Source organism: Anopheles bellator, chromosome 2 (assembly GCF_943735745.2).
Source record: "Anopheles bellator chromosome 2, idAnoBellAS_SP24_06.2, whole genome shotgun sequence".
NCBI lineage: Eukaryota > Metazoa > Arthropoda > Insecta > Diptera > Culicidae > Anopheles > Anopheles bellator.
Genome location: NC_071286.1, coordinates 74452754 through 74479477, shown reverse-complemented (window position 1 = coordinate 74479477; position 26724 = coordinate 74452754). Strand labels below are relative to the sequence as shown.

Here is a 26724-nt window from a genome sequence, read left to right as displayed (position 1 = left end):
CGCAAAACGTCAAACGATTTTTGTTTGTTGTTGCTTTTAATGTTGCGTGAATTTCACGCTTTCGTCACGCTACAGGACGGCATGTATCGCGTGACACGGTGCGCACGCCATTTGACAGATTGAAATGCATTTCAAAAAAAAAATTCGCAAAAGTTGTAGGCTATGGTCTTTCAATATCGGAATAACGTCATTTTAAATGCCCCCCGCAAGTCATGTTTCACTTTTTCTAGCACTCCGTCTCGATATCCCCAGAGTGCGCGTTCGCGCCATGGCTCCATTCTCCGGAGCGGCTTCTGGCCCCGGTGCAGCCTCATTCGCCTCCTGCAGGGCCCGTTTGTTGATCCTCACAGTAGCACCAGCCTTATTTTTCGCGGTTTTCTGCTTCTTAGGCATCGCTCCTTCGTCAAGCGTTTCGTTCGCACGCTTTTTTGTCGCCTTACGCGTGCGCTCGTTCAATCGGGCCAGATTCTTCAAGACCAAGGCTTCCGCACTTTCTGACGCGCTCACGGGTGGCTCGCGGATAACTTCCGATCGATTAGAGCTAGTGGGCTCCAGTTCCGATTCATCCTCTTCCGGATCCAACTGCGGTTCCAGTTCTCCGTCCTCCGCATGATCATCGTCGGTCACGCCATCCGACACGGTCTTCTCGATCGCTTCCATCAGGGCGGATGTTTTGATACGAAAGTCTCGCACCGTGCCGAGGTGCAGCAGACACGTGAGGTCCTTTTTCGTTTTCCTGCTCAGCTGCGTGACGATCTTGTTGAACGACTCGATTCGAAACACCAGCTTGGGAATCAGTTTCGTCTGCCGAAGCACCTTGTCGCGGTTCGATTTTGCTTTCGCCGAACTAGCCGGCTCTTCATCTTCCTCCTGGCCGAGAACGTTTTCCTCGATGAACGGAATGAGATCGTAGATTTTGGATGCGAGCGGTTTCGAAGCCTTCACCACCAGGTTAAATCTAAGAGACAGAAACATGAAAAGAACCGGTACGACGCTAGGCCATCCAATTGCGCTTACTTTGTAACTTCGTACGACACGGGTACGACCGCATGGCAGGCAAGAAAGTGACGACTCAGGTTGGCAAGACACGCGTACATCGCGAGGAGTAGTTTTATCAACGTGTCCATCGTCGAACCGAGTGGCAAATGCATGTTGCAAAGGTGCGTGAGGATCGTTAGGATGTGCACCAACTGGGAGCAGATTGATCGTTCCATTGATTTCAGCATTTGAGTCGCTAAGAAGGATAGGCAGGCGGTTACTTGGGATACTAGAGACTGGCCCCATTCGTGCTTACTTTCATCGGTATCATGAAGCCCGAAAACCTTCAATCGGGCCATCAAACTGTTGGTCCGCAGGATCAAATGTTCAATCTCTTCGAGCTGCTGCCGCACGACGGCACACAGATGAAGAAACGTTTGTTCCGCCGTACCCGAAGTAATCGATTGAAGACAAAACAGGGGAGCCACTTCTTCCGTCGTTATTTGGCCAAATTTAAGCTCGAGCCGCATCGCAACCGAATCGAAGTAGGCCCCAGTTTGGGTACGCATTCGAAGATCGAACAGGATGCGGTGAACGATGGCAAGGGGTTTCGTTTTTAGCTTCGTGTTGATGCAGAATTGCTGCAACCAATCGTAGGCCTCCGTTAGAAGGTGATGATCCATGACGGGTGATTTATAGAGCAACTCGAGACACTGAAACAGGCCGACAATGATTTTTTCTGCCACCGAGCCCGGGGTCGAATCTTCCCCAGCATAGTATTGATCGATGATGGTTTGCAAATTCGTTAGAAGGTCCTTCTTGATGGACCTGCCAATGGTGCAGCCTGTTGGGGTACAATATATGTCATGCCATTAAAACATCGGATCAGATCTGATTCTCCCTCTCTTTACTTACAGATAAGTTGAAGAAAGTCGCTGAATTTTCTCTCGTACAGCTCCTGTGCGGTTATCAAAGCCTGGCGGAAGCACTCGACAGCCGCTTGAGTTACCAACAACCCACCACTGGCAAGAAGTTCCGTTGTCTTTCGGACACACCGATCATAAACTAGTTTGGCGATTTCGCACAGGTGGCTGAAGGTGCGCTTACTGTGGTTCGCTTGCCAGTAGTCTGGCAGGGAGCGCAGTGATTCCATCGCCTGACCCGCCACCTTCAGCAAATACTGTTGAAACTCCCGACTGGAGCGCAAAGCGTCGACGTCCTCTTCCTTTCCGTGGCTCGTGGAGTTGCTAAAACAAACGAAAGTTCTCGTATAGCAGACAACTGAAACTGCTTCCTCGTTTCTACCACTTACTCCAGCATTATCCGCAGGAGCCGTTCCACGGTGGCCGCATCCCAGATGTTTTGCGGTTTAAATGATATCCCAGTCTTCGCAGAAACGATGGTGGAATTCATCGTCGCATCTGTCGTTTGCTTTTTGGTGGCTCCCCGTTTCGGTTCCATTTTCTGCAACGAACCAACAAAACTGTGATCTTCGTAATGTTCGAGTAATGGTTACACGATCGGTTTTTACCTTGAACTTGTCGGCGCACTGCTGGTGATGTTTGAACAATCGGAACAGATCCCTCAACAGGCCATTATCGGCCGTCGTCTTCCACGCACAGTATGCCATCGCGGCCTCGATCACGTTCAAGTATTGTGCAGCAATTACAACTCCCCGCGAGTCCAATGTGCCCACAAGGCCCAGCTTGTCTACGGTAATGGTATCGACACGTTCCACAATCAGCTGTAACGTGCTTTTAATCGCCGTCGTGTCGTGCTGGACATCGTGCTGATCGCAGAGCACGACACAGTGTACCATGAACGTTGTCAAGCGCCCGATATGATCGTACACGACGATCGGTCGCATCAGGTCCGATGCATGCTCATCGTGCTCGATGTCCTGTCGATAGCGTACACACTTGTCGAACGCAATTTCAAATGATTCGCTCGGATTCTCCCCGAAGTAGCTTTCGAAATGCCAATCGATAAACTGGAGCGCGTGCGGTAGTAGCATCGTGTTAAATTCGACCGCACGTCCCAAGGCTTCGTAGAGCATCTGCCGGACTTCGACGGTTTGCGTGAAACACCTGCCGAGAGAGGGAGACGGCATCGCGATCATTATTCGGGGTTCCAAACACACCACCACCGGTCCGAAAGCATACTTTCGCAGTATTCCCATAATTTCCAGCGTCAGCATATCGAAGTGAAGATTAGGATTGTTCGCGGAACCATAGGCAGCTTGCGATAACAGTGACATTCCGGAGATCGTGATCTGCGTGTAGCTACCACCGGCGTTACCCATGATCGAGCGACGCGAGTTATTGTTTTTCAGCTGCTTCAACAGCAAACAGAACCCAAACACGCCCATTATTCGTGTTGAAATTTCTCTGTCGACGAGAGTTGGTAATCGTTAATCGTAATTGGTAATGGCGCATGAAGGTATTTGGTGAGATGAGTTACCCATTGTACATGGCCTTCCGAAGCACCTCGATGAAGCGATCACGGATGGTGTGCGACAGGCGGAGCAGTGGAAATATAAATGCCATAAAGCGCATAGCATACGTTCCGTTTATCTAGCGAGAGGTGAAGAAATGGGGAAAAAATGACACTCAAAAGCTCAAGCAATCGGTCCAGTTCCTCACCAAAAGTAAATAGTCCAATATGAATTGTATCGTCGCAGTGCATTCCGAAACCGTGAGCGTGTTGGTCAGGCTGAGTGTGCTCAGGCAAAGATTGAACTGTGTCTCTTCCAGGTCGGCAAAGAGGAACTTTTTCAGCTTCGCAACGATGCCATTTCCAAAAATGAACCTCTTTTTGAGGAAGAGTCGAAAGAAATCAATCGCAATGACGTGCAGCTTTGGTTGCTTCTTCGCCAGCAGTAGGGCAAAGGCAAAGTGTATAACGCCCGGTGTGACCACCTCCTTGCCTTCCTGGCTGTTTTCCGTTAGCACCGAAAACAGGTCCTGCACCGGGAAGCTCACGGACGATTCAATCCGGCCCCGGCACCACGCCGACGTAGCGCACAGCTCGCGATCTTTCTCACTGATCGTGATCAGCTTGATCAGAAACGCCATTATCGGTGACGACACGACGTCGGTGGTATCGGGCAGTTGATTAATTCGGCTCATCGCCAGCAGCGAACCGACCAGGAACGGCGTGAGCAGTTTCTCCGGATTGTTCTGAAACGGTTTATACATCGCCACGATTTGCGTCTCGTCCAGCCGAAACTCGGTGATGTTCGACAGGTGGTACAGGATGGTTTCTTCGGCCTCACGTAGCTCGCTGTCCGAGTATCGATCTGCCCGTGGGAATGAGAATTACAGTTAGTCGGTGCTTAAGCGCCTGCCCGGGAAGACTGCACTTACCAATGCTATCGAAATCGGTCGTGTCGCTGTTGACATTCGAGAGCACTTTTTTGTAGTAATTCTTATGGAAATACTTCTGCAGGGCCATCAGTGGTACTATCAGCAGAGCCGGATGCTTGAGGCACACGTGAAACAGCTGAAAGGCTAGCGGTGGAAGCTCGAGCGGTTCAACATGTTTAATACAATCGGATATTTTCGTCAGGAACGTGGACGCTTCTTCGCGGGAGAGGCTCAAATCGCGGAACATTGCACACATCGGTGTAAGAATGGTCGTTTGCAGTTTCATTTTGAACAGCTCCTCCAACACCTTTTGCCGATAACTGGCTCCGGTCAGCAGCATTCCGTTTGCGTTGAACCTTCCGACACTGCCTGCCAGCTGGGACAACGTTTGGGGCAACAGATACTTCCAGCTCAAACATTTCGGATCATTGCCCCGCACCGATTCGATACACAGTTCACAAATTTCCACGAGCTGCTCTGGCGCAAGTGTCGGCAGTTCGGTCAGCAGTCGAGCAATCAGATCGAAGGTCTGCTTCGTTTTAAGTTCCACCGCCACAGGTAAGTGCCGCAGGACGGCCAGGATCAGCTGGAAACGCTTTTCCCGACTCTCGCCCGAGTACGCCAGCCCAAGCAGCGTGTAGTGCCACAGCGTGTAACCGTCGAGCGATTTTACGTTCGAGACGACCAGATCGATAAGCTGGCGATAGGAAAAGCAAAACTCAATCAGATGCCACCGAAAGTCTCCAATGGTCGGCGGTACTTACATAGTTTGTTTTCATTTTCTCCAACAACTCCTTTAACTCTTCGTTTTTGCGCTTCTGGCCAAGCTCGATGATGGAAGTGACGAAATTTGGAGCCATTTTAGGAGCGGAAAAACACAGCGCAATATCATTCACAAAAACCCAAACCGTACGAGGCGGTTTACAAGAAAATACTTGTTGGTTGATTTGTAAACATTTCAAACGCGTTCCCGCGAATTGCCGGCCAAGGTGTCTACATGAAGAGGAGGCGATCAGCAGGTTCAAGGTTACTTCACAACATGGTTAGGTTGTTGCATGTTTTTTTATGAACGGTACCAAACAATTTTTCCTTTCTTTTTTACATATTTAAGTGCAAACGAAACTGTGGAACGTTAACCAAGAGCAAAAACCATCTCTCATGGTGCGCTTGTATTGGGATAAATTATTAAATCGTAGCGGGCAAATTGCACGATCACTGATGACCCTCATTTACACAGTTGTTTGTAGTGTCGTTTTCAATATCGTCAGCATTTTCTATACCCGATGGCGCTTCGGTTTCGCTTGGTTTGCAGATGAGGCCACTCGGTGGACTGCGGTTGTGTGTTTTCACCAACCCATGTCGATATATCACCGTCGATCGGATTTGAACCACGAAGAACACGAACTGCGGTCTTGGGCAAATAAACTGCGCCCCTCGGCGTGCCTTTTTGAACGACGCCGTGTGTTATCGCCGTTATCAGCGAATCGAGCGCACCTATGTGCGTGTTAGTGACTGGCCACGAACCACCGCCTGCGTCGCAGGAATCGCCGGGAGTCGATAGGTTTAGTCGTTGTTACCGCAGTGCAGTGAAAACAGTGAAATAGTTGATAGAACGGCACGATGGAAGAGGTCGCCATCGCCAAGGTTGATGGGTGGTCCAAGAAATGGATCAAAATCTTTCTCTGCATGACCTGTACAGTGCTGTGTGTAAGTTTGGCCCCTCTGCCAATGCCTCTGCGATCGCTACTAATTTTTGCCCGCCCAGTATCTTGCAGTCCTGCTTATGACGATCAGCACCGTTAGTAAACTACAGTACGTCCAGTTGGACGTCTTTATGGATACGCGGATGTACCGGATGATTCTGTTCCTGGTTCTGGTCGCTTCGTTAGCGTTCATGTTGGCCTTCGTAGGGTTCTTGGGGACGTGGAAAGAAAATCGTCCAGCCCTCTACACGGTACACGGTTCTTCTGAGCACCGTCACCCGAGCAACCTGTAAACTTTCCCACCCTTTTTTTCGCCTCAGTTCTGTAGCCTTCTGGTCGTCTTTTCGCTGATGGAAAGCACGGTTGCGTTTATCGGTTACACACAACGGCAGCATATCGAGTCGGACATGGAATCGAATCTGTGGCTCGCGGTGAATAACTATCCCCTGGACATAACCTGGCAACCGTACGTCGATGTGCTGCAAATGCAGTTACAGTGCTGTGGCGTTGACAGCTACTCCGACTGGTTAAGGGCGCTTCCGCCGGACGATCTGGCGCCCGAGGATGCGGTCTCGATGTTCCAAAACGTGCCCCTATCGTGCTACGATCCGACCGACATTACGCGTCGCAAAATTTTCGATTCCGGATGCCACAGTAAGCTGTACGATATTTTCTACGAAACCGGAAGGACGGTGCTGCTCAACACGCTCTGTGCGGTTATATTGCAGGCAAGTTGACGATTTTGACCAAGAAGAAGATTTGGCAACTAAAGATGTTCGCTTCCATTTCAGCTCTTTGCAGCATTTTTCACTTTCTACCTGCTTGGCAAACTGAAACGGTTCCCCGAGTGCAAGGAGAAAAGGGCCATCAGTGAGCAGAACGCATTTGGTTATTCCAAAATGCAGAGCACTTACGGTGGGTCCACGGGGAGTGTGTAAACGGAGCATTGAGCAATCTGGAGCAGTAAGATTATTTTCGTGTTTCCTGTTCCCGCATCAAGGTAATGCGCCGCTTATCAGCATGATAAAACCCTTCCGATAACACAGGTTCAGGTAGTTAGAAGTATGTGGAGAGAGCGAGTGATATCATAGAAATACGCTGAAACCGCGCCCCATACATACCCGTAGTGGTTGGCTTGTTTCTTGTTTCGTACTTGTAGATTTAATTACGCCCTAACCGATTGCCTGTAGAAAAATTGTAACTGTTCATTCGACCATCAAGATGCGAACAATCATAACCATTAAGTCCAATGTTCCTCTAGCATGATAAAATTCGATTCATATTGTAAAAAGCACACGCAAAAAACAATAATGTTGACGTAAGTTCTGACTGAGCCGAAATAAAACTACAGCTTTTTAAGCTGGACAACGAAAGTATTAGCATATTTTGTATTCAAAATTTAACTGACTGCGTTCCAAAAATGAAATTCTTGGAAAATTCTAAACAGACTTGTACACACCTCGCGCGTGACATGTTTTCCGTCGCACGCTTGATGACAGTTTGTTATGCAACATCGAGGTCTGCGTTTGACAGTTCACAGTTTTGACGGGTTTGGAGAAAAATCGAATCCTCGGTAGCAAATAATCGCCCGCGGTTTGGGAAATTGTTTGGGAATTGGTTTGATCGTGATCTACCGCCCCAGCCATGAGTAGTCCGGCGAAGCTGCAGGATCTTCCACCGAAGGGAGGCTACCAGAACATTCCCTTCGCACGGGTGCCTGCCAAAACCTACTTCCGAGGTAAGTGGTGCGCAATGTTGTGATTATGTCACTTGCCACGAACGAGCGGCTGATTTTCCTATTCATCCGCAGGCTGGCAAATGATTGCCGGTTACGCCGGTATCTCGACCGTTGGACTGTTTCTGTACTGGTTGAATGTGAAGGAGAACCATCGGAACGAGATCGAAATGCGTTCGGCGCGGAACGTTATCTATCCGCTGCTAGTGGCCGAGCGTGATCGCGAGTACATGAAGCAGCTGCGAAGAAACCGCGACGAAGAGGCGGAACTTATGAAGAACGTGGAAGGGTGGGAGGTACGCATGGCGTGGAGCATCCCGAGGGGGAACATGGCGATCAAAATAACGGATTATTCCTCTCCTGTTTTAGGTTGGCACCTGGTACGGTGAACCAGTGTTCAAAACACTCCCCAAGGACAAGCTGATCGAACCGACGTTCCAAGAGTTCTACGTCCACACCGAACACAAGCATATGGCCCAGCGTTCCGACATAAAGCTGATGAGTTAAACCCACGGGCTGACTCCTCTTTGGCTGGTTGGTTTAGAAGTTGTAGTTTGAAATGGAAATGTTGTGAACAATAAAACGGAAATCATCGGAGACCGAGTAATGGATAGAGTGAGATCGGCTGAGAAAAAAACTCGATCATCGGTTCTTTCAACTGTTTCCGCCAAAACTTCTACGAAAGACATGAGAAAGTCGGCCTAGAATTCAAGCTATTTATTTCCATGTTCAACGCGTTGCTTCACGTTGCTACGCCTCGATTCGCAGCGTTCTCCGCTGGTTCGGCTGGAGTGCCTTATGAATAGCTCGTCACACCCAATCTGTGCAGCTTGATTTGTTTGGCCAAATAGCAAGCAAACATAACGCCAAAGAACTGGAGAGACAAAAAACCAGCATCAACAATCGATTCGATAGGTTCCGTGCTCGTTGCTCATACCTGAATGACGGCCAGTGCGATACCAACTGCTCCTAGGCTGACTGCGTGGGCTTTAATAAAGTTACCAAACGAATCCACGCAACCATCCTTGCGCAGGGTGGTGCTGTTGACGTCCGGACAAGCGACATAACCGATGGCCCCTGGAATGGCAATGGCACGATATTAAATCATACTTCTGAACTATTTGTTTTCAGCTCGTACCCGTCTCTACTCGGCAGCAACTCATCGGTAGGAACGTTGCATTAAACTTTTCACCGGCCGTGACCCAATCGGAACTGTTGTGAACGCCACAGCAATCGAACTAAGAAGAAGCCAGGTGAATGAGAAAGACGATCGGCAAAAGTCTCCCCCCCTGTATACCTACATCTCTCTGAATCTCGTCCCACACTAGAGTGATATCGGCATGGCCGGGTTCACGGTACTGCTTCATCGATCCGGTCAGGGCGTTGTTGAGTAGCTCGTAGGTATCGTTGCGCAGCACGTAACCACTAATGCCCGCCGCCAGCTCCAGGATGAAGATCAGAATCAACAGAATCGAGAACTATTCGAAGAGAAACGGACAAGAGATTTGAACAAAAGGGCTTTCCTTTTTATCGTGCGGCGTTCTAAGCTACCGTTAGGGTCATGCAATAGTTTTCCTTGTATGCGCCGCAGCACCCGAAAAAGGCGATGACGAAAATGAACGAACCAATCACCACCAGGAAGGTGGGAATGCTGAAGAACTTGGCATCCAATATGTCCCGGAAGCTGTGATAAGCACCTTGGACCGTCAGACCGACCGACATGATGATAACGCCGGTAATCTAGAACAATACGGAAAGACGGTGGATTCCGGTAGAGAGCTTTGCCAGGTGATATGTTTAGCAGCAAAGCGTGTGCTTACCACAAAGAAAAAGTTAAACAGAAAGAGTAAATATTTTACTAAATTAGCGCTGGTTGAGAGAGCCATTTTGGATGATTAAGTGACGATCTGCAAAGACAGAGAAAGGAGAACGTGTTACACTTCGCTTCGTACTAAACCAAGCGCACCGTACAAATACTTGGGGCCAAAGGGCTTGAGTCGTGGTCGCTTCATTTCTAGAAGTCATTGGTCGTCAATTAAGTCGCTGGCGATGCGCGTATTTCTGGTACACTGAGTTAGATCCCGGAAGGTGAACTTCTTCGGTTTAATCGCGACTTTCTAGCAACGTTTTTTTTTTCAAGCTATTTGCAAATTTATACCTCTGCCCTCGGAAAGTAAGTAAGTATGTAAGCGATAAGATAAATTCTTATCGTGTCTCGCCGTTTTCTTGCAGGAATTTTGCACCACCAAAACGTTGATACTCTCGGCTATTTGAATGCGACAAATAAATCCCTGTGGCAATTTGGATGAAAAATATGCGATCATGCTGATCGCACCATACCTGGCAATTGACGGAGGCCCTGATCGATATCTATAATAGAAAGTAAACACGCGAAAAAACAATCAACAGCGACGCAAGTCCGTGCCCCTTTCACACTAACGATCTGATCCAACGTTGCCCCGGAATGGCCAACAATTTCACCAGACCACTATTCGGCATGCTGTCCCCACCGCGCTCGGTACTTCCATTCGGAGCAACTTTCGATCTCGTTGCAACGCACGGGGAACGCACAATTTCGGGCACAACTCGTTTCCATTTCAGGGCCACAACTCAGGGTGGAAGCACGGGAAGAAGAAAAAACCGGTAAAGTGGGGAATTATGCTCGCGGCTAGCCCGACGTCTGTTTTTACTGCGCTACTACTCAACACTTTGTACCGGTGTTGGGGTTGGCTTCGCAGTAGATCACAACTGTTACAACCGTGACGCAGTGTTTGCGCACAGGGCCGGCGCCTCCCCCTCCGTCCGGCCCCCGTCGTTTCCGATGGAGTAGGTGCACCCCATTTCGTAACACCTGTAAATTGATCTTCTTTTACCGGCATCTGGTGCAGTTTCACACTCTAGCGATGATTCGGCTGCAGCCTTGCCTCGATTCGATTTGGCGAGAGCATAATGCTTTTTACCGACTTCCAGTGATCGTGAACGATCAACGGTGGCGAGAGGAATAACAACCAAAGGGACAAAATATCTCGGTGTCCTTGAACTACTGACAAGGGTCCGTTTATCACTTGCCTTGCTCTGCGTCCGTTGGCACTAAACTTAAAAGCAAATACGATTGGAAAACGATGCGCAACAAAGCGTTTCTTCGAGGTTTGGTGCGAAACTAACACCGCAAATAAATAACCCGCCGCGAACGAGTTGCGCCACCAAACCTTATCGAGCACAACGACCACCGAGGCGGAAGGAATCCGTCACCGGGCTTCGTATCGCTGATAAGCCGCTTTATTGCCACGCGTAGGTGTATCCGCGCCTATTTCCGTTGTCGTTGTGCACAGTTCTTACCTGTCGTAAGCAAAGGACTAGAAACCGGAACCGGGGAACGTGTTCCGCCCGTAGCGAGCACAAACGAACGTTTGTATTCTTGGCTTTCAAAGAATTTTCAGCGCGTATCTTCCGCGGAGATCGTTTCACGGAGTACCGGCCTGCACTTCTCGAGCGAAAAAATACGACTGATGGAAAAAGCGCACTTCGACCACCGCAAAACCACTACAACCACCGGATAATTTAAATGGCGATCGATGCTCGCCGGTGACTAATGTGCCGCAAATACGCTGCTGCTGCAACGCAATCATAATCCTATTGACGAACTACAAATTATTAAGCCCTTTTCACACAGGGAACGTTAGGTACGTTTCGACGCGACGCTTTTTCGGACCTTTCACACCGGTTACGACGGCGGCGACAGGCAACGGAAAAGTCTTTCGCCCTCTCGTTCGGGCGAAAACAATTAGACATCTTGGGTAGTTAAAAAATAATCGAAGATTACTCATTTGGCGTTTTTTTTGTATCACAAGCATGCAAAATAATTTTCACTTAATTATTACTTGTAATACAAACACAAATTCATCATGAAACTATTTTAATTCTCGCACCAAAAATTCAATGTGTCTTGATCTTCCAAATATAAACACAACTAATCTGTCAAGAGAAAAAATATTTTGCGGCGAAATTTAAAGAATGCTTTGTTGTTGTGTTATGACTGTTTGGCAAATCTCTCAAATCAGTTGAATCGTTGAGTCGCTTACATCGTTGTTTTACGTGTCAATATGGTAAATGAAATGGATGATGGGGCAGTAGTGCTTATTAGTGCCGTTTTGTTATCAACGAGACGTTGTTGGGTACATGAAACCAACAAAAAAAGGAAAAATCCGTTGGCTGACCGTTGAGACAGCGAGCGTTGCTAACTCGCGTCTTACCGAAATGTTTGCTCTACCAAGTTACACCAGAGAATAATAACTCGCGTTGGTTTGTACTAGTCATCGTACTGTTAAAACGATCCAAGCTCGTAGAACCAACTGTTACTTCAATCATTCATTGGTACGTAATACTGTTTCTGAAAATAAGTGGAGATGTTCACGCGGTTACTCAAGCTAAGCGATCGATCCCTATATTATCATCCCGGGATGCCTTATAATTAAAATTATAATTCAAATAATCTTTTTTAAGTGTTTCATATTTAATGTCATTTTATACCCGACTACAACAGAAATACTTTATTTTATTTCAAACTAACATCAATTTTAATTTCGTTAAACAAAACAAAACTGTCAAACAATTTCGCCCCTCTCACCCAAAAACCAAGTATACGAACCTTGGCCAAAGTTTTTAGGCGACACAAACGGAGCGTTGTCTTTTCATACAGATTCGTCGCGCCGTACGAAGTTTTCGTCGACGGCGGTGTGAAGGGTCCCATAGAATGCCATATGAGACAACGCGTCGTTCGCAACGTTCCGTTCCGTTCATTTTGGTGTGAAGAGGGCTTTAATGACTTTGCGGGCTGCCAGGCGGAAACTGCTGCCGTCTTTAACTCGCCTTCCGCTTCCGCTAAGGCCCGGGGCCGACAGAAGTTACTTGGTCATCGGAAACGAAAACGATCACCGGAATATTGGAATATTGTATTCACGTTTATTTTACTGATTTATAATATATTTTTTTCTTATTTTTTTATTTTGTCTAAAAGTAAGTATTCTTAACGCGAAGAAAATGAAGACCATTGTTGTTTACATTTTTTGTTCACATTTTTTTCCCATTTTTTGTCAATTTGAAATTAATTAAATTAAGGAAATTGTTGACGGTCGGAAACGAAGGGTTCATTCAAACACGACGAACGCAGCCATCATGTGACTCACTGGTACGCAACCAACCGAAACGTCAGTCGTTGTTTGACATCAACCGGCGCGGAATGTTGTTGATAAACAACCGCGAGCCGTAGTTTTGTTAGCCGCAGGACGAAACTTTCCTCAATATCCTTGCAGAGAACGGAGCCAACATGAATATTTCTACCGATTTCGGACCAGATTCGGGGGGTCGTGTTAAGGTATGTCGCCGAAGGCAGCCAGAGACAGAGTGCAGTCACCGCAGTAACTAACACGTTTTCCGTCTTCCATAACCGACCCTTAGGGATTGACGATCGTAAAACCAGTTATTTATGGCAATGTGGCGCGATCGTTCGGTAAGAAACGCGAAGAAGACGGCCATACGCACCAGTGGACGGTTTATGTGAAGCCGTACCACAACGAGGACATGCAGAGCTACGTTAAAAAGGTACACTTCAAGCTGCACGAAAGCTACGCCAATCCGAATCGAATCCTCATGAAACCACCGTACGAGGTGACGGAAACGGGCTGGGGGGAGTTCGAAATAGTGATCAAAATCCACTTTCACGATCCAACCGAGCGTCCGGTCACGATGTACCACATACTGAAGCTGTTCCAGTCACCGATCCTGGACGGCGAAGTGTCGACGCAGATCGAAGGAAAGAAGGGCCTCGTGTCGGAGCAATACGAAGAGATTGTGTTCCAGGAACCGACTCAGTTGATGCAGCAACAGCTAACCAGTGTGCAACCGGTCACGGCGGGTGCCTGGAAGCACGATACAGACTGTAAGCAGTGTGCTGTGCGGTATTGGGCACTGATAAAATGTTAATTCATGTCTTGTCCTAATGTTCTAGTCGAAGACAAAAAGGTACAGGCGCTGGAAAACATAATCGATACGAAGGCCAAAGTCATCTCGGAAATAGCGCAACTGAAGGAGAAGCTCAAGCTGGCCCGCGAGACGATTGCCAAATTTAAAGCGGAAACAGCCAAAGTGCAAGGACAGCAACCGGCAACGTAAGGTCGTGTCGCACTTGACTTAGATTAAGCATCTTTGGCGACGAGAATGCTAGGATTAAGGTAAACTAAATTGTCAACTAACGCCGGTGAAAAGAAAACCACCAATTAACTTATTCACACCAACTTTATTTCACGTTCGTGCCGCACTTATTTCGGATTGGCCGACGGGGACAGGTGGCTACAGTAGCTACAGTAGCGGTGATGCAAATGAGAATATGTATGTATGATCGACGGCGGTTTGGAGGAAATGCTACATGGCGATAAAATTTACGTCACTCTAAAGTATGCTAATTGTTACTTTCTTTCGTTGAACGTGTCTGGGATAACAATGATTGTATATTATTTTTGTTACCATGATACTTCCTTGCTTGCAATAGACAGGTGGTAGCCGTACGCTTTTCTGTGATAATATCGTTCTTAATCGTCCGCCAAAGCCGAACAGCACCAGAAGTTAAGCACGGTATTCATTTTTATCTAGAGTAAATGCTTCATCATTCGAAAATCAAACCTCTACCTAGTCTAGAGCAGACAAACTAGTCCATCTTTGCCGGTGGCGATTGCTTGCGAATCGACTGAAGGATATTCGTTTCTTAATTGCTTCGTTCTCCGGACCCCACGGTCGATTTTCGGTTCGAAAAAATATTGACAACAATTGATTATGTGCTTTCAGTTTCCAGAGTTAAAATTAATCTCGATCTCGAAAACCAAACGCCATTTTCCACGGATTCCTAGCCGCTTCCGAGCCGATGACGCACCCTAAACTAAGTTAATCCTAACGCATAAGTACCACTGGTTTTGGTAAGTAATAGAGAGAGTGAGAGAGTGCCGCCCTACTGCTCCTGGCTGTTGTAGTTCTGTTTCGGTGTTTCCTTCGTGTTCAGTGGAGTAGCTTCCGCTTCGACTGCCTCAACGGAACCGGTTGGTTTGTCTCCCTTGTTCCACGGTTGCTCCTCGCCGGAAGCTAGCAAAAGGTAGGCAATGATTTCCACTACATACAAAACGATCGTAACGTAGAAAATCACGCGCCAAGCACCGATCGTTTGCTGAGGATAGAGAAAAAAATACGGTGGAACCTTTCGTTTCTCCGATTCTGGCAACAACGATACTTACATTTCCGTGAGTGATCTGTCCAACAAATATCGGCACAATAATGCCGGACAGCGTAGCCGCACTGTTTGTGATGGCCATCAGCGTGCCGGCATAGTTCGGCGCAATGTCGATATGGTTCGAGAGCAAGCCGCAGAACATTCCGCCGATGGCGGTGATTCCGATTGTCATGAGAGCCACCGCGAGGCCACGCTGGCATCCGATGTAACACAGGGCCAACAGGCAACACATCGGAACGGCAGACGCAATGAAGGTGGCCGTTTTGCGCGCAATCGTCGTAGTGATCTTGCCTCGCGATCGCAGCGCATCGAGCGTCTTGCTGAGCGCCATACTGAAGAACCACATTGTCAGGAACGGAATTGCAGTGACTACGGCGTTCTCCTTGATGTTGAACTGTAGCACCTGCTTCATGTAGAACGGCAACTCTATCAGCAGCATGTACCAGCCCCAGTTGTTGCAGATGTGGGCAATCAGAATACCGTAGAACGGGCCGGAGGTAAACACCTTACGCCATGGGACTGGGGCTTTCGGTTCACTGTGGCCACCACCCGAGCCCCCGAGCGATGTGGTAATGAGATCACGTTCCTCCTGGCTCATAAGCGCCTGTTGGTTCGGGGAGTCCTGCACCAGCCACAACCAGAGCACCATCCACAGGCAGCTGAGGCCACCCATCACATAGAACACGGACTCCCAGCCTAGCGTGCCGGCCAGCACACCCGCCATCAACATCGAAATTACTGTACCGAGAGCGGTTCCGGCGTACACGATCGCCGACATGACGCTGCGCTCGTTCGGGGGTGCCCACGAGGCCAGCATTACATGCATTGCGGGGAACGTGACCCCGCCGCCGATACCTTCACCGATACGCATCACAATCATAGCCACGTAGTGCAATTTGGCAGACACCGGTGTCAGCAGCGTGCAGACCACGTTGATCAGGACCGAGAAGAACATGACCCAGCGGGCCGAGAAGGACTCGGCAACGCGAGCACCAGGAATTTGCGACACCAGGTAACCCCAGAAGTAGCAGCTCAGGATAATGCCCTGCACCGGTTCGCTCCAGATGAATGGACCGTCCTACGAAGTACGAAAAGAGTGTGCGTTGAGGAGAAGGTTCGAGACTGTGAAAAATATAGTTAAATAATAGTCATTTTAACCGAGAACTACGGAAAAAAACAATTTCATACAGTTCGAATGGTCCCAAATGTTGAACTTGGATTGGTTTCCATACATTTTGATGATGGAAAGATTTAGTTTTTTCGTCGCCTCCACTGGAAGTACTTTGCCAAAATCACCTCGAATGTCGTCATCTGCACAAGATGCTTTTCGCATTCTGTTCGTGCCCGGAGAATACCACAAACGCGTCATTCTTACGCCCGTTATCCGTTATTCCGGCCCAGGCCATTAGACCAGGCGCAATCATGGGACTTGCGAAACTCATTTCGCTCCATCCCACTGGAATGAAAGTGAAACCAATTGGAGAATGAAAATGTACGATCATTGGCCTCCGAAGAGGCAGGGGCATCTTCAGCGCGGCCCCCCACCGTTCCTTCTTCACAGTCTTGATCTTCAAGTGGCCTCGGTTAGCTTGTTGAACACAGGCCGCGATCATTTCGCGCGGTCTGCACATTATTATTATTAATTGGAACGCGTGATCGCCTCTAACGGCCATCGCCGACCATCTGTCCGGACCATCGCTCCCGTTCGCGACCATGACCTCTCTACCACGTGCTAGTGCCTTCCGCCACCGATGTTGAAGATGTGGTTTTTGGCCTCCGTTGGTTCCGGACAATTTGCCTGTTGCTTGATTGAAATGTGACGCTCCGCAAATTGGCGGCGCCTCGGACTTCGAAAGAGGATCTAATTCTGGAGATGTGGTGGACCACCCGATCCGAACGAACGTGGTGTGACGGTTGCCCTTGCTATCAGGTTGTAAATTGATTATTTTCGACCAAATTGGTAACCGAAACACACCCCACCCTCCATCGAGCCGATGGGATCTTAATTCCGCTTTTGTTCCCGTGGTTATCGGAGGGACAAGTTTCAATACTGCGAAAGATGAGCTTTGATACAGGTTTCGTTTTTTCGCCCAAAGTGGTCTCAGTCGAGTGTCAGTAAACGTTGGATGCGATTTTTATTGGAAACATTTGTTGCTTATTTCAGAATCACTGTGGTCGAGTTAAGCGAGGTTAAACGAAACCGGTTATTGAAAAGAATGTCAAATCATTGAAGTAACGGAGTTTCAGAACGATTTTGATGGTCTTAGTTGGCCTGTCGCCTCACGCTCACCACGCCCAAATCAATTTCACCATTCGTATCAATCTTTCTTTTCTGTTGCGGATGGTTGCCAAGCAACCAAGAAAAGTCAAGGGCAGGAATTAAAGGGCCGCCAAATGAGGGTGCTTTTCTTTGCCTCCAGTGGCTCAGACTTACCTCCACTGCTTCGGTTGAGTTGCTGCCCTGGCAGACGGGTTCGGCGTTGACGTGCTCTTCCTTCACTTCCTGCGGACCGCCGCCGTGGGCGAGGGCCGAGTGGTTCAACATCGCGACCATCGCAACGCTCAGATTCACCTTTAGTCCATAGATGATGGCCATCGCTACCGAGCCCAGAATGGCCAGAATGTAGCGAGCCGGGACAAGGGCTGTAAAGTAGAGAAGCGAAAAAGGGCAGCATAAACATATAACGTTAGAGTGAACAAATGGTAATCGTGTGTCGAAATCATTGCCACAAATGTGTGCCTCAGTGTTGCTCGTCGAAACAAAAAGGTAATTAAATTTCTCCGTGTCCGTGTGTTCCGCGGCGCGGGATGAGGATTTCAAAATCGACGCATCCACCATCGGGACGCGGAGGGTTCCGGCACGACGTATCGCTATGTAAATCAGTCGACACAGTGACAGAGACGCGCGGGCCACCGATCACAGCAGCATAGTAATACCCCGGCGGGAACGGGAGACCGAAACAATGGAGGACACCCCAGCGCGGCCAGTGGGCATCGGTCCGGAACCGATGACTCTGCATCTCCACCGACCGACGTTCGCTGATGTCAATTCGCGCGAAGAAAAACGCGCCCTCCTCCCCAGTTCCCCACATCCGGTCGGCGGGATTGCGACCAACGGTGAACCCATGATAAGGTTTGCAGCAAAACGAAAACCCGGACCCCTGGTTCGCCGTTTGGGGTCACAATTTCCGGCAACCGGTGAAACGGTAGCTGACGGAGTTGATGAACTCGTGCTGGGTGCAGCCACTACCGGATTGGAACACGCGAAAATGGAAGCATTTGCAAGACGTTGCACTTTTTTCGCAGACAGTTCGAAGCCGAAGGAGTGGCCAAGGAACTGTGTGGAGTCTTCTGAACCGACGAAAGTGAACGAACGACTTAACGGTTAGGTTGGCAAGGGCCGGAAACAGTTCGCAAGGGTCGAGGTAAGATTTTATGGTTGATTGGCGATCTTTCAATTAATCGGCAATTGATCAGTAAATCATATTAATTGGATCGTTGGTTTTTTGGATTTTTATATCATTTCAGTGATCTAACTATTCAGTTAACCGAGGACGGTAAGAAAGTAGATCGGTATCGGACATCGGTATCAACCTCGTTCCGTCGACCCTTTGGTTGTGTATAAAAATGGAATAAATTAGATGCTAAGTAATCAACAACATTTGTTGATGCTAATGCAATAGATAATTGGTTGACGTGGTGTCCATTTCAAAATTGAGCCCAATCGCTCTTCACGGATTATGTAATCCCCCAGAATAGAGCAAGGTCGTACGACTCGCGGCACGGTTGAGTGCATAAATCGTTCACAAAAATAATTAAAGACTCATAATATTGTTGTATTTAAAAATACTTAACAACATGCAAAACACGCTGAACGGAGTGACAACAAGAGAACGACATTACATTCCCACCGTAAAATCCATCGAAACAATGCACCAAAGCACAGCATTCCCATCGTAAATCACCTCGTCAATCTCGGTCACCCGACCAGCGGTCGTTCTACCGCTCACCACAAACCTGCCTCTAAAACTATTAACGGAGCCCCAACGGCGGTCGATGGATTTTGGCGCCATCTCGATGTTGTTATTGTGCTGCGTTGCGGTATGCGCGCGCGAGTCGAAACACGTGCGGGGTTTCCTCGCGAACTTCGGCCCCGCTAGCGTTATGCGGTCCACCTGTTGGACCTGGTCACGAAATGGGGTCCCCGAATGCTCTCTTCTCTCACAGAACAGAGCGCACACCTTATTGGAGGCCGTTCTCGGCAAGCCGGCCGAACCGTACCACGTGCTCCGCGAAGGATACCTCAATGTCAAACCTCATTCGCGACTGCACCTCTACGGCGGCCATCGTCGGTATCCTTTTCCGGCCGAAAGTGAAAGGAGTGACGTCAAGCCACAAGTCATTTCGCCGGCTGTGGCGGATACTGCGGCCTAATGAGGTCAATTTAACTTTCCCCCATTTCCCACACCGAGCGCACAAGTGCTTGGTGGTTTAAAATTGGAAAAGGCAAATTCAAAGATTTTTTTGTTTAATTTTTCCACAGGAAAATTGCGGAACAAATAAAAGGACTAAAATTCCTTTGGCGGCAATTTCTCTCACCAGACACGAGGCGAGGCGTTTTGCTCATTCGACCCATTCCTTCGCTCTTTCGTCTACGAACGCGTCGAGAGATGCGCCGGTCGTTTGTCGAGCGCCCCGTGTCCTCTAGCTGACCTTTCGAGGCAGTCCGCCTTTGGTAAGGTGCTCGTATTCGAATTCGTAACATTGAGCGCGGATTGCGTATCGGTTCGCCGATATGAATTTCATCACCGACGGGCCGATTCACTAGAATAACACACGGCGTGACACCCGCCCGGTTTAATGTGATTCGGCCAGTCGGTCGTTTACGATATAATTGATCACATTTCGCTATCCCCTCAATAAACAGTCAATTTGCTACAAGATGTCCTCCCTTAAAGCTGATGTGTACGGACACTTTTCACAACAAACCGTCGCCGCAAAGCAAAACATCTGTTTTTCGCCACCCCCCGTAAAGGATTGCGATTAATGATCTGGTTCCGACTGTGCGGCCGACATGCGGATGTCAAACAGTTGGTAAGGCTCCTCAGATAAAACCCCGGGCCCGAATTCGATGGTATATCCGGCCCAACAATTCTTCTGTGCCGCTTGTTTATTTGGAAACTGTTCCCAACCGGCGTGCCGATGTAGTGCGGAACCTATACGTCTTTTTTTTTTTGAGTACCAGACCTGTTTAAAGAGATGGTCTTCTGATTGAACAGCTCGATTGGCCGCCCTGTAATCCAACCCACACGCACGCCCCGGGTATGCTTTGGAATGTTGCTGCCGGTGCTGCTTAACCAATCCTTTCTTAGGTCTGCCGGCTTTGTAGTCCCACTTCTCCCGGTGGGGGCACGCATGTCTCGAACAAGAAGTGACACTTCGCCATTAAAGAGCTCAGTTCCCCGGATCATCTAAGCTCTGCGTCTGGAGGGATAGACCGAAGTGTTGTGTTCTTCTCGCTCCTCGCCCAACCTGTTATGTTTCAGATACGTTGCCGAAGCGAGTAATCCGTAGGGGTGTGGTGTTTCGCTCGTGCCCCCCCAGGGCCTATTCGAAGCCGTGCATAAATTAAACAGACTTCAGGGGCGACGAAAGAAAATGCGCGCTACTCCGCGACACCGATTCCGCTGCAGATAAACTGCCGGGTCCGCGGGGTCTGCTCGTTGCGCGTGTCGCTACAGAGATTGCCGCCGCTGCACGGTCGCAAGGAACGAGAGGACGCCAACCGCCGACCGGGTTTAATTTTAGTTCGATGAAAACCTGAACGCACCACGCACCAGGCGTGATAAAGCGTGCCCGTTTGTGTGTGTGGGGGGGATGGATTTCGATGGCTGCCCAATGGAAAGAAAGCAACGGGAAGTGTGGCTGGCCATCGCAAGGGGATCCGAGAAGGGAAAAGCGGTCCAACGTCTTGGCGGTCTCGACCGCAACATGACCGAGTGGGTTGAGCTGTGTATTACACCTCCGCACGCGCACGGACCCTACAGGACCACTTCGAGTCGAATTTCTCCCTCATCTCCCGGGAGGGTAATGGCCTTTTGTGGGGTTATTGCGAGGAACGTTTGGGCGTTGGCGGGGATTCTGCTGCCAGAGCGGACAGCTTTCAGGGCGCAGCATGTTGCACACGCAGGAAGTGCTCCGGATGATCCGATGACCTTTGCCGATGTCCTGCGTATGACACAGGTTGTGTGGGAGTTTCAAGCGAAATCCCCGACAGTCCGCCCGAGCGCTGCTCAAAACCATATGGTAACGGGTTCACGCTGCCACACTGCGATAAGACGTATCGGCGTTTTGCGCGCCTGTGACTTACATCCCAAAACGTTGCCCTTCACTGGTACGGCCTGGTCACCCATTTTGGAAGCGCGTTTTTCAGCTCCTGGCAAATTACAGACACTACTTTTCGACTCGATTGGCGAATCTGGAAAATCAGTCACAGAAACACAAACTTTCACTGGATTCACTGCTGGCGGTCAGCACGATGTTTTTGCAAAGGACACGACACTCGCGAGTGTGTAGCACACGACAGCGTAACGATTAGATAAAAAACCTATGCCGAGACCGGCCGCAAACTGTTTGACCGCGGAACGCGCGCACGATCCGATTTCTAACGCGTCCGGGGAAAGAATGAAAGAATGATTCCGGTCCGGACGCGGATTCACGCGGCAACGGAAAGGCAACCGCGAAAAGAGAACGAGTTTTCGGAGGTCGCGGCCACACTCTCACACTCTCACACAGGCACGCACACAGAGAGTTTGCCGGGCCGGTTCTCTCACAATCCGTGGCCCGGCGCAGACTTTTACGTACCGGGTTTCTTCTTCGTCGCGTGGGGTAATGCTAAAGGATTCACTGATGCTTCACCATAGAATCATTCTTATGTTTGCTTCGAGAGCCACGCTTCGGAAGAGATGTGATGTGGTTGTGGACGACAAAATGTTGTTTATCTTTTTCGTTAGAAGTGTGATGAGAATTGTTAATATTTCCAAATTGGGCCCGCCATGTGCGATGGACGCAAAGTTATCGCTGGACCGGAACGTGGCTGGCAGCACGATGGCCGATAGAAATCTGAATGCTGCAACAGGCCCGATGCTTTCTGTAATGATAGTTGGACGGAGTTTGCATCAACTTTCTGACTTGGCATTTGCATTTCGACGCACTTACCCAAGGCTGGCCATCTGTTGCATCTCTTATTGCGTCATGCAATGTGTGGTTGCGACAGAGTGCATTTCAGGTTTCGTCACTCATCTCAGCATGCTTCTTTTGGTAAGTGGAAAAGTTCATCCACCTTTCGGTTATCGAACGGTTTACTGAAACTGGGTATTATTGACTCAGCGCCTATCGAAGATAATGTTGTCAGCGGTGGAAAAAACCTAAACACGATAGTAACATTGATAAACTAGGCAGCAGGTCCAAGCGCATCAATAGCATTCGGTCGTGGTAATGGTAAACAGTGGGACATACTTATCAATCCATCGAAAGGTGAGCCCAGAGACCGGCCATATGGGCTAATAATCATAAATACTTGCACACGTTGTACCTCCTAAAGTCAATTGCTGTCGTAGTTAGCCTTGAAGATCTCTGTTCCATGAATCGAGTTTAACTAAACGTTAGCACCTGCGTTCTCGATTTTCTCGATTTTTTTATTCGTAACTAAGTGAAATCGATTGTTTTATTCATCAATCTAATGTTAATAGGAATCTAATTCATTTGATCATTATGCTGATGCGATTGCGGTGCGAGTAACGAAAATCACAGTCACCAATGAGTTGCTTTGTACTGAGATCAGCAGGCATCATATCAGAGGGCTGCATCTGCAATGGGGCAAAAGAGAGATGTACTTTCTAACGCATATTAAAAAGTAAAACGTAATGATGGGAACGTAGTGTGCGTTATCGTAAAACTTATACCTCTGATCTCTAATATTAAAATGCTATAAAACATTCAAGGGCTGTTTTCGTGAAAGTTCTGTATGCAGGATTTTCACTTTTCCCTTATTTCGCCAAAAGGCACTTTTTTAATTTTGACTTTTTTCATTCTTCTATTTCTACATAACGGTTTCGGACTTACGTTTTTAGTTCGTAGCCATGTCAGGCCGCCTTCACTAGCGGCATCCAGAGGAAGAGCGTGATCGCGAATATCCTTGGTAACGGCGACACGCGCTGCGAGAGTATTCCCTAGATGGCGGCGAACTGTGAACCATGTAAAATGTATTTCTTGCATCGTAGTACTCATCGCGAAGAGTGTTCTTAACATCCAACTTACCCCGATCCACAGCGTCCCATGTACACGCCCGGTGTGGGAGAGTGAGGCCGATCGGTGATGGAAAAGTCCACCCTGATGCGCCGGCCATGTACTTGCAAACCGTTGCAGTTCAGCCTGGCGGCGGCTGCCTCAGTTTGGTTTTTAAAGTAAACGAATCCGAAACCGCGCGACAGTCTCGTTTTGGCGTCGTACACCACGTTTGCCTTCTCAACCGTGCCGAACGGACAAAAGATGTCCATCAGGTACGGTTCCGTGGTGTAAACGCTCAAACCGAACACTCCCAAACAACGACTCGGTTCCGGAGAGTCAACCCGTATGCGTTTTCGGTGCACAGCTTCCCGGTGGCCAGAGCGGCTTGCTTCCGGTGAACGCGACACCGATCTGTACCGATGGTGATACGGCGAGCGACTCCGGCGACTACGATGACTCCGGCGGTACTCCAAACTACTGGAACGTCGGTCTCTGCGATAGTCATCGCGACGGCTCGTTTTTCGTGAATACGTCTAGAATTGGCCACCAATAACTTGGTTTCAGTTGCTCCTAACCACGCAAAAGGACCGTTTTCGCCAATTTCAAATAGAAAATTGCACTTATACGTACCATTGTTGCTAAATTCGAACACGTCTAGTTCTTTCGAGAGTCCCAAAGCAAATGATGGCTAAATTGCAACAGCGCCATTTAAGAGATGGAAACAGGAGTACTTGATTAGCGTACATGTTCAGCACAGTATCTCAAACCGGTCAAGGCCTACTAGGATATTAGAACAACTTCGCTTTTATTGATCAGGGGCAACAGAGCCGTTAAAGAACGAACAAGCGAATTTTACATCAACATATGAGAGCATAAATGGCCGTACTAAACATGAATTTTACAATTTGTCGTCGATAAGCTGCAGAATTCGTAGGCGACAAATTTTTTTCACTTCCCCTATGGCATTCTCTATTTCTTGCTCGATGGTGTTGTTGATTCGTTCCGACACGCTGCGCAGGATGACTTCAAACTTCGATGCCTCTCGGACGCATACGATAAATGGAAATCCAAATTGTGATTTGTACCTGTACAACAATTATAACATTACTGTCATAGCTTCAAAATTTAACTGAAACTTTAATTACCGTTCATTATATTCCGTCAGCTTTGTCTTTTCTTCCGCCGACAAACTGTCCAAACCGGCCGCGTTTTGTTCGCTCGAGGACTCTTTGGTGAGCTGATTGGTGTCCAACAGCTTGCCGGCAAGATCCGGATGAAGTCGAAGGATCTTCAGCTTAGATTCCGTCGGCAGACGCTCGATGTAATTTTCGAATGCGTTCGTCATCGTGGCAAAGCTCTTGAACGGCAGTAATGCAGAGCAGAAAACAGCCGCCTCTGGCCAACATTCTATCACGTTTTCAAACGCCTTGTGAAATTCCACCGGTGCAAGGGCGTTTAAGTCTTCCAAAGTTAGTCTGCGTGTCCTGAAAAATACATCGTAAAAATAAGAGCGTTGAAATGGGAAAGAAATGTTTTTACGCATCTTCATTCAAACAAAGCGATCGTGACTTTGACCCCGTTTTTTGCAAACGGATCTTCCGTACGATGCTGAAACCACAACTCATCATATCAGCTTGAGCTGATGACCTTATCTTAATCTACAAAAAACAATCGTACTATTAAAAATACTACTGGTGCCAGTAGTAAAATGAAATCACTGCAAAATTGTCGTTAGTGGTTTATTTTCGATGCCGATTTAGCCGTCAGCCAATTTAGTTTCCCAATTCTCTCTAGACTTAACAAGCATTACTTACATGTTGCCGGTTGGCCGGTTGGGGTTGGTTTAACTATGCAGAGGTGATAACAAACTCCTTCACTCTCTACACTTTCGTTCCAGGCCGCGGTCAGAAGATCACTGAAAGATTGATGCTTAAATCGCTTGTTTACCATCACCGGTTATCTCATTATCACCTCCATCGAAACCGGCTAAAGAAACTTGCCGATTGCGCATTGTGGTTAGCACTGTTAGATTCATAGAGCTTTGTGCAAACCGCCAAACACATTAAATAAACTGATTCTAAATCGGAACGAAATGAAACGTTTTTATTTTACCAACCTAGAAAGCTCGCACATCTTCTGAGTTGTGCATAGAGAGCCATTCCTGAAGGGCACGCAAACTTTGACAGCGACGAACGTTTGACAGTTGTTTCCGAGTTGTGGTTTTCATTCAATCAAAACAGCAACTCATTGCCCCAGCGTTCTCCGGCTTAGTGCAGCAGTTTCCTTGCTAAAATCCTTGTAAAATGGTTAGTATGATAGTGGCGTAATCAAACACAGCGTGAAATTAATGGTTCCCCTAAAATACACAGGAATCTTCAATCAAAGTAACGCCGAAAATGCCTACCACGTTCAACGAGTTTACGGGTTACATGGCACCGCGGGATGAAAGTTGTGTTGCTCAGCTGCAATCCGTACATCCGCTAAAGCAATCGGAGCAAAATGTAAGTGTTTCTTTCTTGCCTTCCTTGTAGCGATCGGAAGGAATATGGTTTTCACGTATTATGATCTTTCAGTACGCCCAATATTCTCACAACCTCAACATGCAGATGCTCCGTAAACACGAGGGCCTAGCGGGCCCACTCAAACTGGCGATGGAGCTAAAAGCGGTCTCCAAAGTCGGTCATCTTCCGTTCCTTCCGTCGACCAACTTGGCTCGCGACGTGCTGACTGGAAGGGATGAAATGATCGAGTTTTCCGACATTTACAACACCGAAGAGCATCAAGAGATCATGCGTCAGCCCCACGCCGTTATGGAGAAAACGTTGGGTATTCATTAAGGATCACGCGAAAGCAACAAAAATACATGAATAAATTGTTCTATCATCAAAAGTAAGGTTGGAGTGTAATGGGGCTTCAATTAGGAGAAAATGATTAGAATTAAAGTATGATTTTCGACCAAGCTATTAATTCTTCTAATCGATAGTAGTGACATCTATACGAAAGCTTCGTTTCATTTCAAGAGCTTTACGAACGATGCCACAGTAGAAAAGCGCCATTTGAATTTATTGTTTTATATCGTTCAAATAATGGCTTTAATGTCTTAAGGGCGGTCTACACGCTGCGATCTGGCAATGCAATATCGCTTGAAGTGACATCTCCGGAGACGTCATAAATGTCACTGCCGCGGGGGAAATCTGAAGACTCGACATGCAATTTGTGAACAAATTTCAAAACAGGGTCAGTTTGTCGGTTGACTTGTTGATGTTTTGTTTTGGCCTCTTATTTATATTTTGGACGCTTCGTCAACGTTCGCGAAAGTGTGTAACTGAATTTATAAAAATTTACGAAAGTCTGCCATGTCTTTGGCAACTAAAAAAT

At 48.1% G+C, this 26724-nt stretch overlaps 9 protein-coding genes across 13 annotated transcripts; 4 read left to right on the top strand and 5 right to left on the bottom strand.

The window, feature by feature from the left end:
• Window positions 1-70: 70 nt before the first annotated feature.
• On the bottom strand, window positions 71-5203 carry LOC131212647 (Fanconi anemia group I protein). Its single transcript, XM_058206586.1, has 11 exons — window positions 5108-5203; window positions 4344-5040; window positions 3621-4276; window positions 3439-3551; window positions 3141-3365; window positions 2510-3065; window positions 2291-2442; window positions 1894-2225; window positions 1295-1822; window positions 1018-1234; window positions 71-958 (listed from the first exon to the last, which is right to left on the bottom strand). Exons 1-11 carry the CDS (start codon window positions 5201-5203, stop codon window positions 211-213), a joined length of 4320 nt encoding a protein of 1439 aa, XP_058062569.1. The 3' UTR covers window positions 71-210.
• Window positions 5204-5698: 495 nt separating this feature from the next.
• LOC131210387 (CD63 antigen-like) lies at window positions 5699-7386 on the top strand. Its single transcript, XM_058203629.1, has 4 exons — window positions 5699-6050; window positions 6109-6297; window positions 6367-6774; window positions 6838-7386. The coding sequence occupies exons 1-4, from the start codon at window positions 5964-5966 to the stop codon at window positions 6982-6984; spliced, it is 831 nt and encodes a 276-aa protein (XP_058059612.1). The 5' UTR covers window positions 5699-5963; the 3' UTR covers window positions 6985-7386.
• A 185-nt stretch (window positions 7387-7571) lies between these two features.
• Window positions 7572-8375, top strand: LOC131210003 (NADH dehydrogenase [ubiquinone] 1 alpha subcomplex subunit 13). Its single transcript, XM_058203184.1, has 3 exons — window positions 7572-7784; window positions 7857-8077; window positions 8151-8375. The coding sequence occupies exons 1-3, from the start codon at window positions 7691-7693 to the stop codon at window positions 8286-8288; spliced, it is 453 nt and encodes a 150-aa protein (XP_058059167.1). The 5' UTR covers window positions 7572-7690; the 3' UTR covers window positions 8289-8375.
• A 109-nt stretch (window positions 8376-8484) lies between these two features.
• Window positions 8485-11409, bottom strand: LOC131209606 (CD63 antigen). 4 transcript variants are annotated; one of them, XM_058202709.1, is made up of 7 exons: window positions 11365-11409; window positions 9602-9688; window positions 9333-9521; window positions 9083-9259; window positions 8920-9019; window positions 8719-8858; window positions 8485-8655 (listed from the first exon to the last, which is right to left on the bottom strand). In XM_058202709.1, exons 2-7 carry the CDS (start codon window positions 9665-9667, stop codon window positions 8578-8580), a joined length of 750 nt encoding a protein of 249 aa, XP_058058692.1. In that variant the 5' UTR covers window positions 9668-9688; window positions 11365-11409; the 3' UTR covers window positions 8485-8577. The 4 variants fall into 4 exon arrangements, with proteins under 4 accessions (XP_058058692.1, XP_058058690.1, XP_058058691.1 ...); XM_058202707.1 differs by lacking the exon at window positions 11365-11409 and adding an exon at window positions 11121-11337; XM_058202708.1 differs by lacking the exon at window positions 11365-11409 and adding an exon at window positions 10851-10990.
• A 1637-nt stretch (window positions 11410-13046) lies between these two features.
• Window positions 13047-14206, top strand: LOC131208972 (YEATS domain-containing protein 4). 2 transcript variants are annotated; one of them, XR_009156841.1, is made up of 4 exons: window positions 13047-13155; window positions 13239-13719; window positions 13789-14011; window positions 14126-14196. XR_009156841.1 is itself a non-coding variant. In XM_058201923.1 (3 exons), exons 1-3 carry the CDS (start codon window positions 13108-13110, stop codon window positions 13950-13952), a joined length of 693 nt encoding a protein of 230 aa, XP_058057906.1. In that variant the 5' UTR covers window positions 13047-13107; the 3' UTR covers window positions 13953-14206. The 2 variants fall into 2 exon arrangements, 1 of the variants encoding a protein (XP_058057906.1); XM_058201923.1 differs by having other exon boundaries at window positions 13789-14206.
• Window positions 14075-21470, bottom strand: LOC131208971 (sialin). Its single transcript, XM_058201922.1, has 4 exons — window positions 21428-21470; window positions 17492-17700; window positions 15062-16135; window positions 14075-14994 (listed from the first exon to the last, which is right to left on the bottom strand). Exons 1-4 carry the CDS (start codon window positions 21468-21470, stop codon window positions 14782-14784), a joined length of 1539 nt encoding a protein of 512 aa, XP_058057905.1. The 3' UTR covers window positions 14075-14781.
• Window positions 21471-22836: 1366 nt separating this feature from the next.
• On the bottom strand, window positions 22837-24100 carry LOC131208382 (transformer-2 protein homolog beta-like). Its single transcript, XM_058201115.1, has 4 exons — window positions 23977-24100; window positions 23377-23879; window positions 23182-23303; window positions 22837-22925 (listed from the first exon to the last, which is right to left on the bottom strand). The coding sequence occupies exons 1-3, from the start codon at window positions 23977-23979 to the stop codon at window positions 23216-23218; spliced, it is 594 nt and encodes a 197-aa protein (XP_058057098.1). The 5' UTR covers window positions 23980-24100; the 3' UTR covers window positions 22837-22925; window positions 23182-23215.
• A 27-nt stretch (window positions 24101-24127) lies between these two features.
• Window positions 24128-25434, bottom strand: LOC131208383 (2-oxo-4-hydroxy-4-carboxy-5-ureidoimidazoline decarboxylase-like). The gene is made up of 4 exons (XM_058201116.1): window positions 25318-25434; window positions 25161-25261; window positions 24492-24830; window positions 24128-24431 (listed from the first exon to the last, which is right to left on the bottom strand). Coding segments are annotated over exons 2-4 (528 nt in total). The 5' UTR covers window positions 25163-25261; window positions 25318-25434; the 3' UTR covers window positions 24128-24244.
• Window positions 25435-25564: 130 nt separating this feature from the next.
• Window positions 25565-26223, top strand: LOC131210825 (proteasome maturation protein). The gene is made up of 3 exons (XM_058204119.1): window positions 25565-25652; window positions 25716-25847; window positions 25920-26223. The coding sequence occupies exons 1-3, from the start codon at window positions 25650-25652 to the stop codon at window positions 26181-26183; spliced, it is 399 nt and encodes a 132-aa protein (XP_058060102.1). The 5' UTR covers window positions 25565-25649; the 3' UTR covers window positions 26184-26223.
• The last annotated feature ends 501 nt before the right edge of the window (window positions 26224-26724 follow it).

Excerpts from the sequence above, each read along its gene's own strand:
- LOC131210003 (XM_058203184.1), top strand. The coding sequence starts at position 7,691 with ATGAGTAGTCCGGCGAAGCTGCAGGATCTTCCACCGAAGGGAGGCTAC. Across the intron at positions 7,785-7,856 it reads TGCCAAAACCTACTTCCGAG|GCTGGCAAATGATTGCCGGT; the intron begins GTAAGTGGTGCG and ends ATTCATCCGCAG. Across the intron at positions 8,078-8,150 it reads AGAACGTGGAAGGGTGGGAG|GTTGGCACCTGGTACGGTGA; the intron begins GTACGCATGGCG and ends CTCCTGTTTTAG.
- LOC131210387 (XM_058203629.1), top strand. The coding sequence starts at position 5,964 with ATGGAAGAGGTCGCCATCGCCAAGGTTGATGGGTGGTCCAAGAAATGG. Across the intron at positions 6,298-6,366 it reads ATCGTCCAGCCCTCTACACG|TTCTGTAGCCTTCTGGTCGT; the intron begins GTACACGGTTCT and ends TTTTCGCCTCAG. Across the intron at positions 6,775-6,837 it reads TCTGTGCGGTTATATTGCAG|CTCTTTGCAGCATTTTTCAC; the intron begins GCAAGTTGACGA and ends CTTCCATTTCAG.
- LOC131208382 (XM_058201115.1), bottom strand. Across the intron at positions 23,304-23,376 it reads ATGGGACGCTGTGGATCGGG|TTCGCCGCCATCTAGGGAAT; the intron begins GTAAGTTGGATG and ends CATGGTTCACAG.
- LOC131212647 (XM_058206586.1), bottom strand. The coding sequence starts at position 5,203 with ATGGCTCCAAATTTCGTCACTTCCATCATCGAGCTTGGCCAGAAGCGC. Across the intron at positions 3,366-3,438 it reads CGGAAGGCCATGTACAATGG|AGAAATTTCAACACGAATAA; the intron begins GTAACTCATCTC and ends TCTCGTCGACAG. Across the intron at positions 1,235-1,294 it reads GCTTCATGATACCGATGAAA|CGACTCAAATGCTGAAATCA; the intron begins GTAAGCACGAAT and ends TATCCTTCTTAG.
- LOC131208971 (XM_058201922.1), bottom strand. The coding sequence starts at position 21,470 with ATGGGTGACCAGGCCGTACCAGTGAAGGGCAACGTTTTGGGAT. Across the intron at positions 17,701-21,427 it reads GAAGGGCAACGTTTTGGGAT|CCCTTGTCCCGGCTCGCTAC; the intron begins GTAAGTCACAGG and ends TCTACTTTACAG. Across the intron at positions 16,136-17,491 it reads ACTCAACCGAAGCAGTGGAG|GACGGTCCATTCATCTGGAG; the intron begins GTAAGTCTGAGC and ends CGTACTTCGTAG.
- LOC131208383 (XM_058201116.1), bottom strand. Across the intron at positions 24,432-24,491 it reads CTGACGGAATATAATGAACG|GTACAAATCACAATTTGGAT; the intron begins GTAATTAAAGTT and ends ATTGTTGTACAG.
- LOC131210825 (XM_058204119.1), top strand. Across the intron at positions 25,848-25,919 it reads TAAAGCAATCGGAGCAAAAT|TACGCCCAATATTCTCACAA; the intron begins GTAAGTGTTTCT and ends ATGATCTTTCAG.
- LOC131209606 (XM_058202709.1), bottom strand. The coding sequence starts at position 9,667 with ATGGCTCTCTCAACCAGCGCTAATTTAGTAAAATATTTACTCTTTCTG. Across the intron at positions 9,020-9,082 it reads GGGACGAGATTCAGAGAGAT|TTCGATTGCTGTGGCGTTCA; the intron begins GTAGGTATACAG and ends GCTTCTTCTTAG. Across the intron at positions 8,656-8,718 it reads TCGCACTGGCCGTCATTCAG|TTCTTTGGCGTTATGTTTGC; the intron begins GTATGAGCAACG and ends TTGTCTCTCCAG.
- LOC131208972 (XM_058201923.1), top strand. The coding sequence starts at position 13,108 with ATGAATATTTCTACCGATTTCGGACCAGATTCGGGGGGTCGTGTTAAG. Across the intron at positions 13,156-13,238 it reads ATTCGGGGGGTCGTGTTAAG|GGATTGACGATCGTAAAACC; the intron begins GTATGTCGCCGA and ends ACCGACCCTTAG. Across the intron at positions 13,720-13,788 it reads CTGGAAGCACGATACAGACT|TCGAAGACAAAAAGGTACAG; the intron begins GTAAGCAGTGTG and ends CTAATGTTCTAG.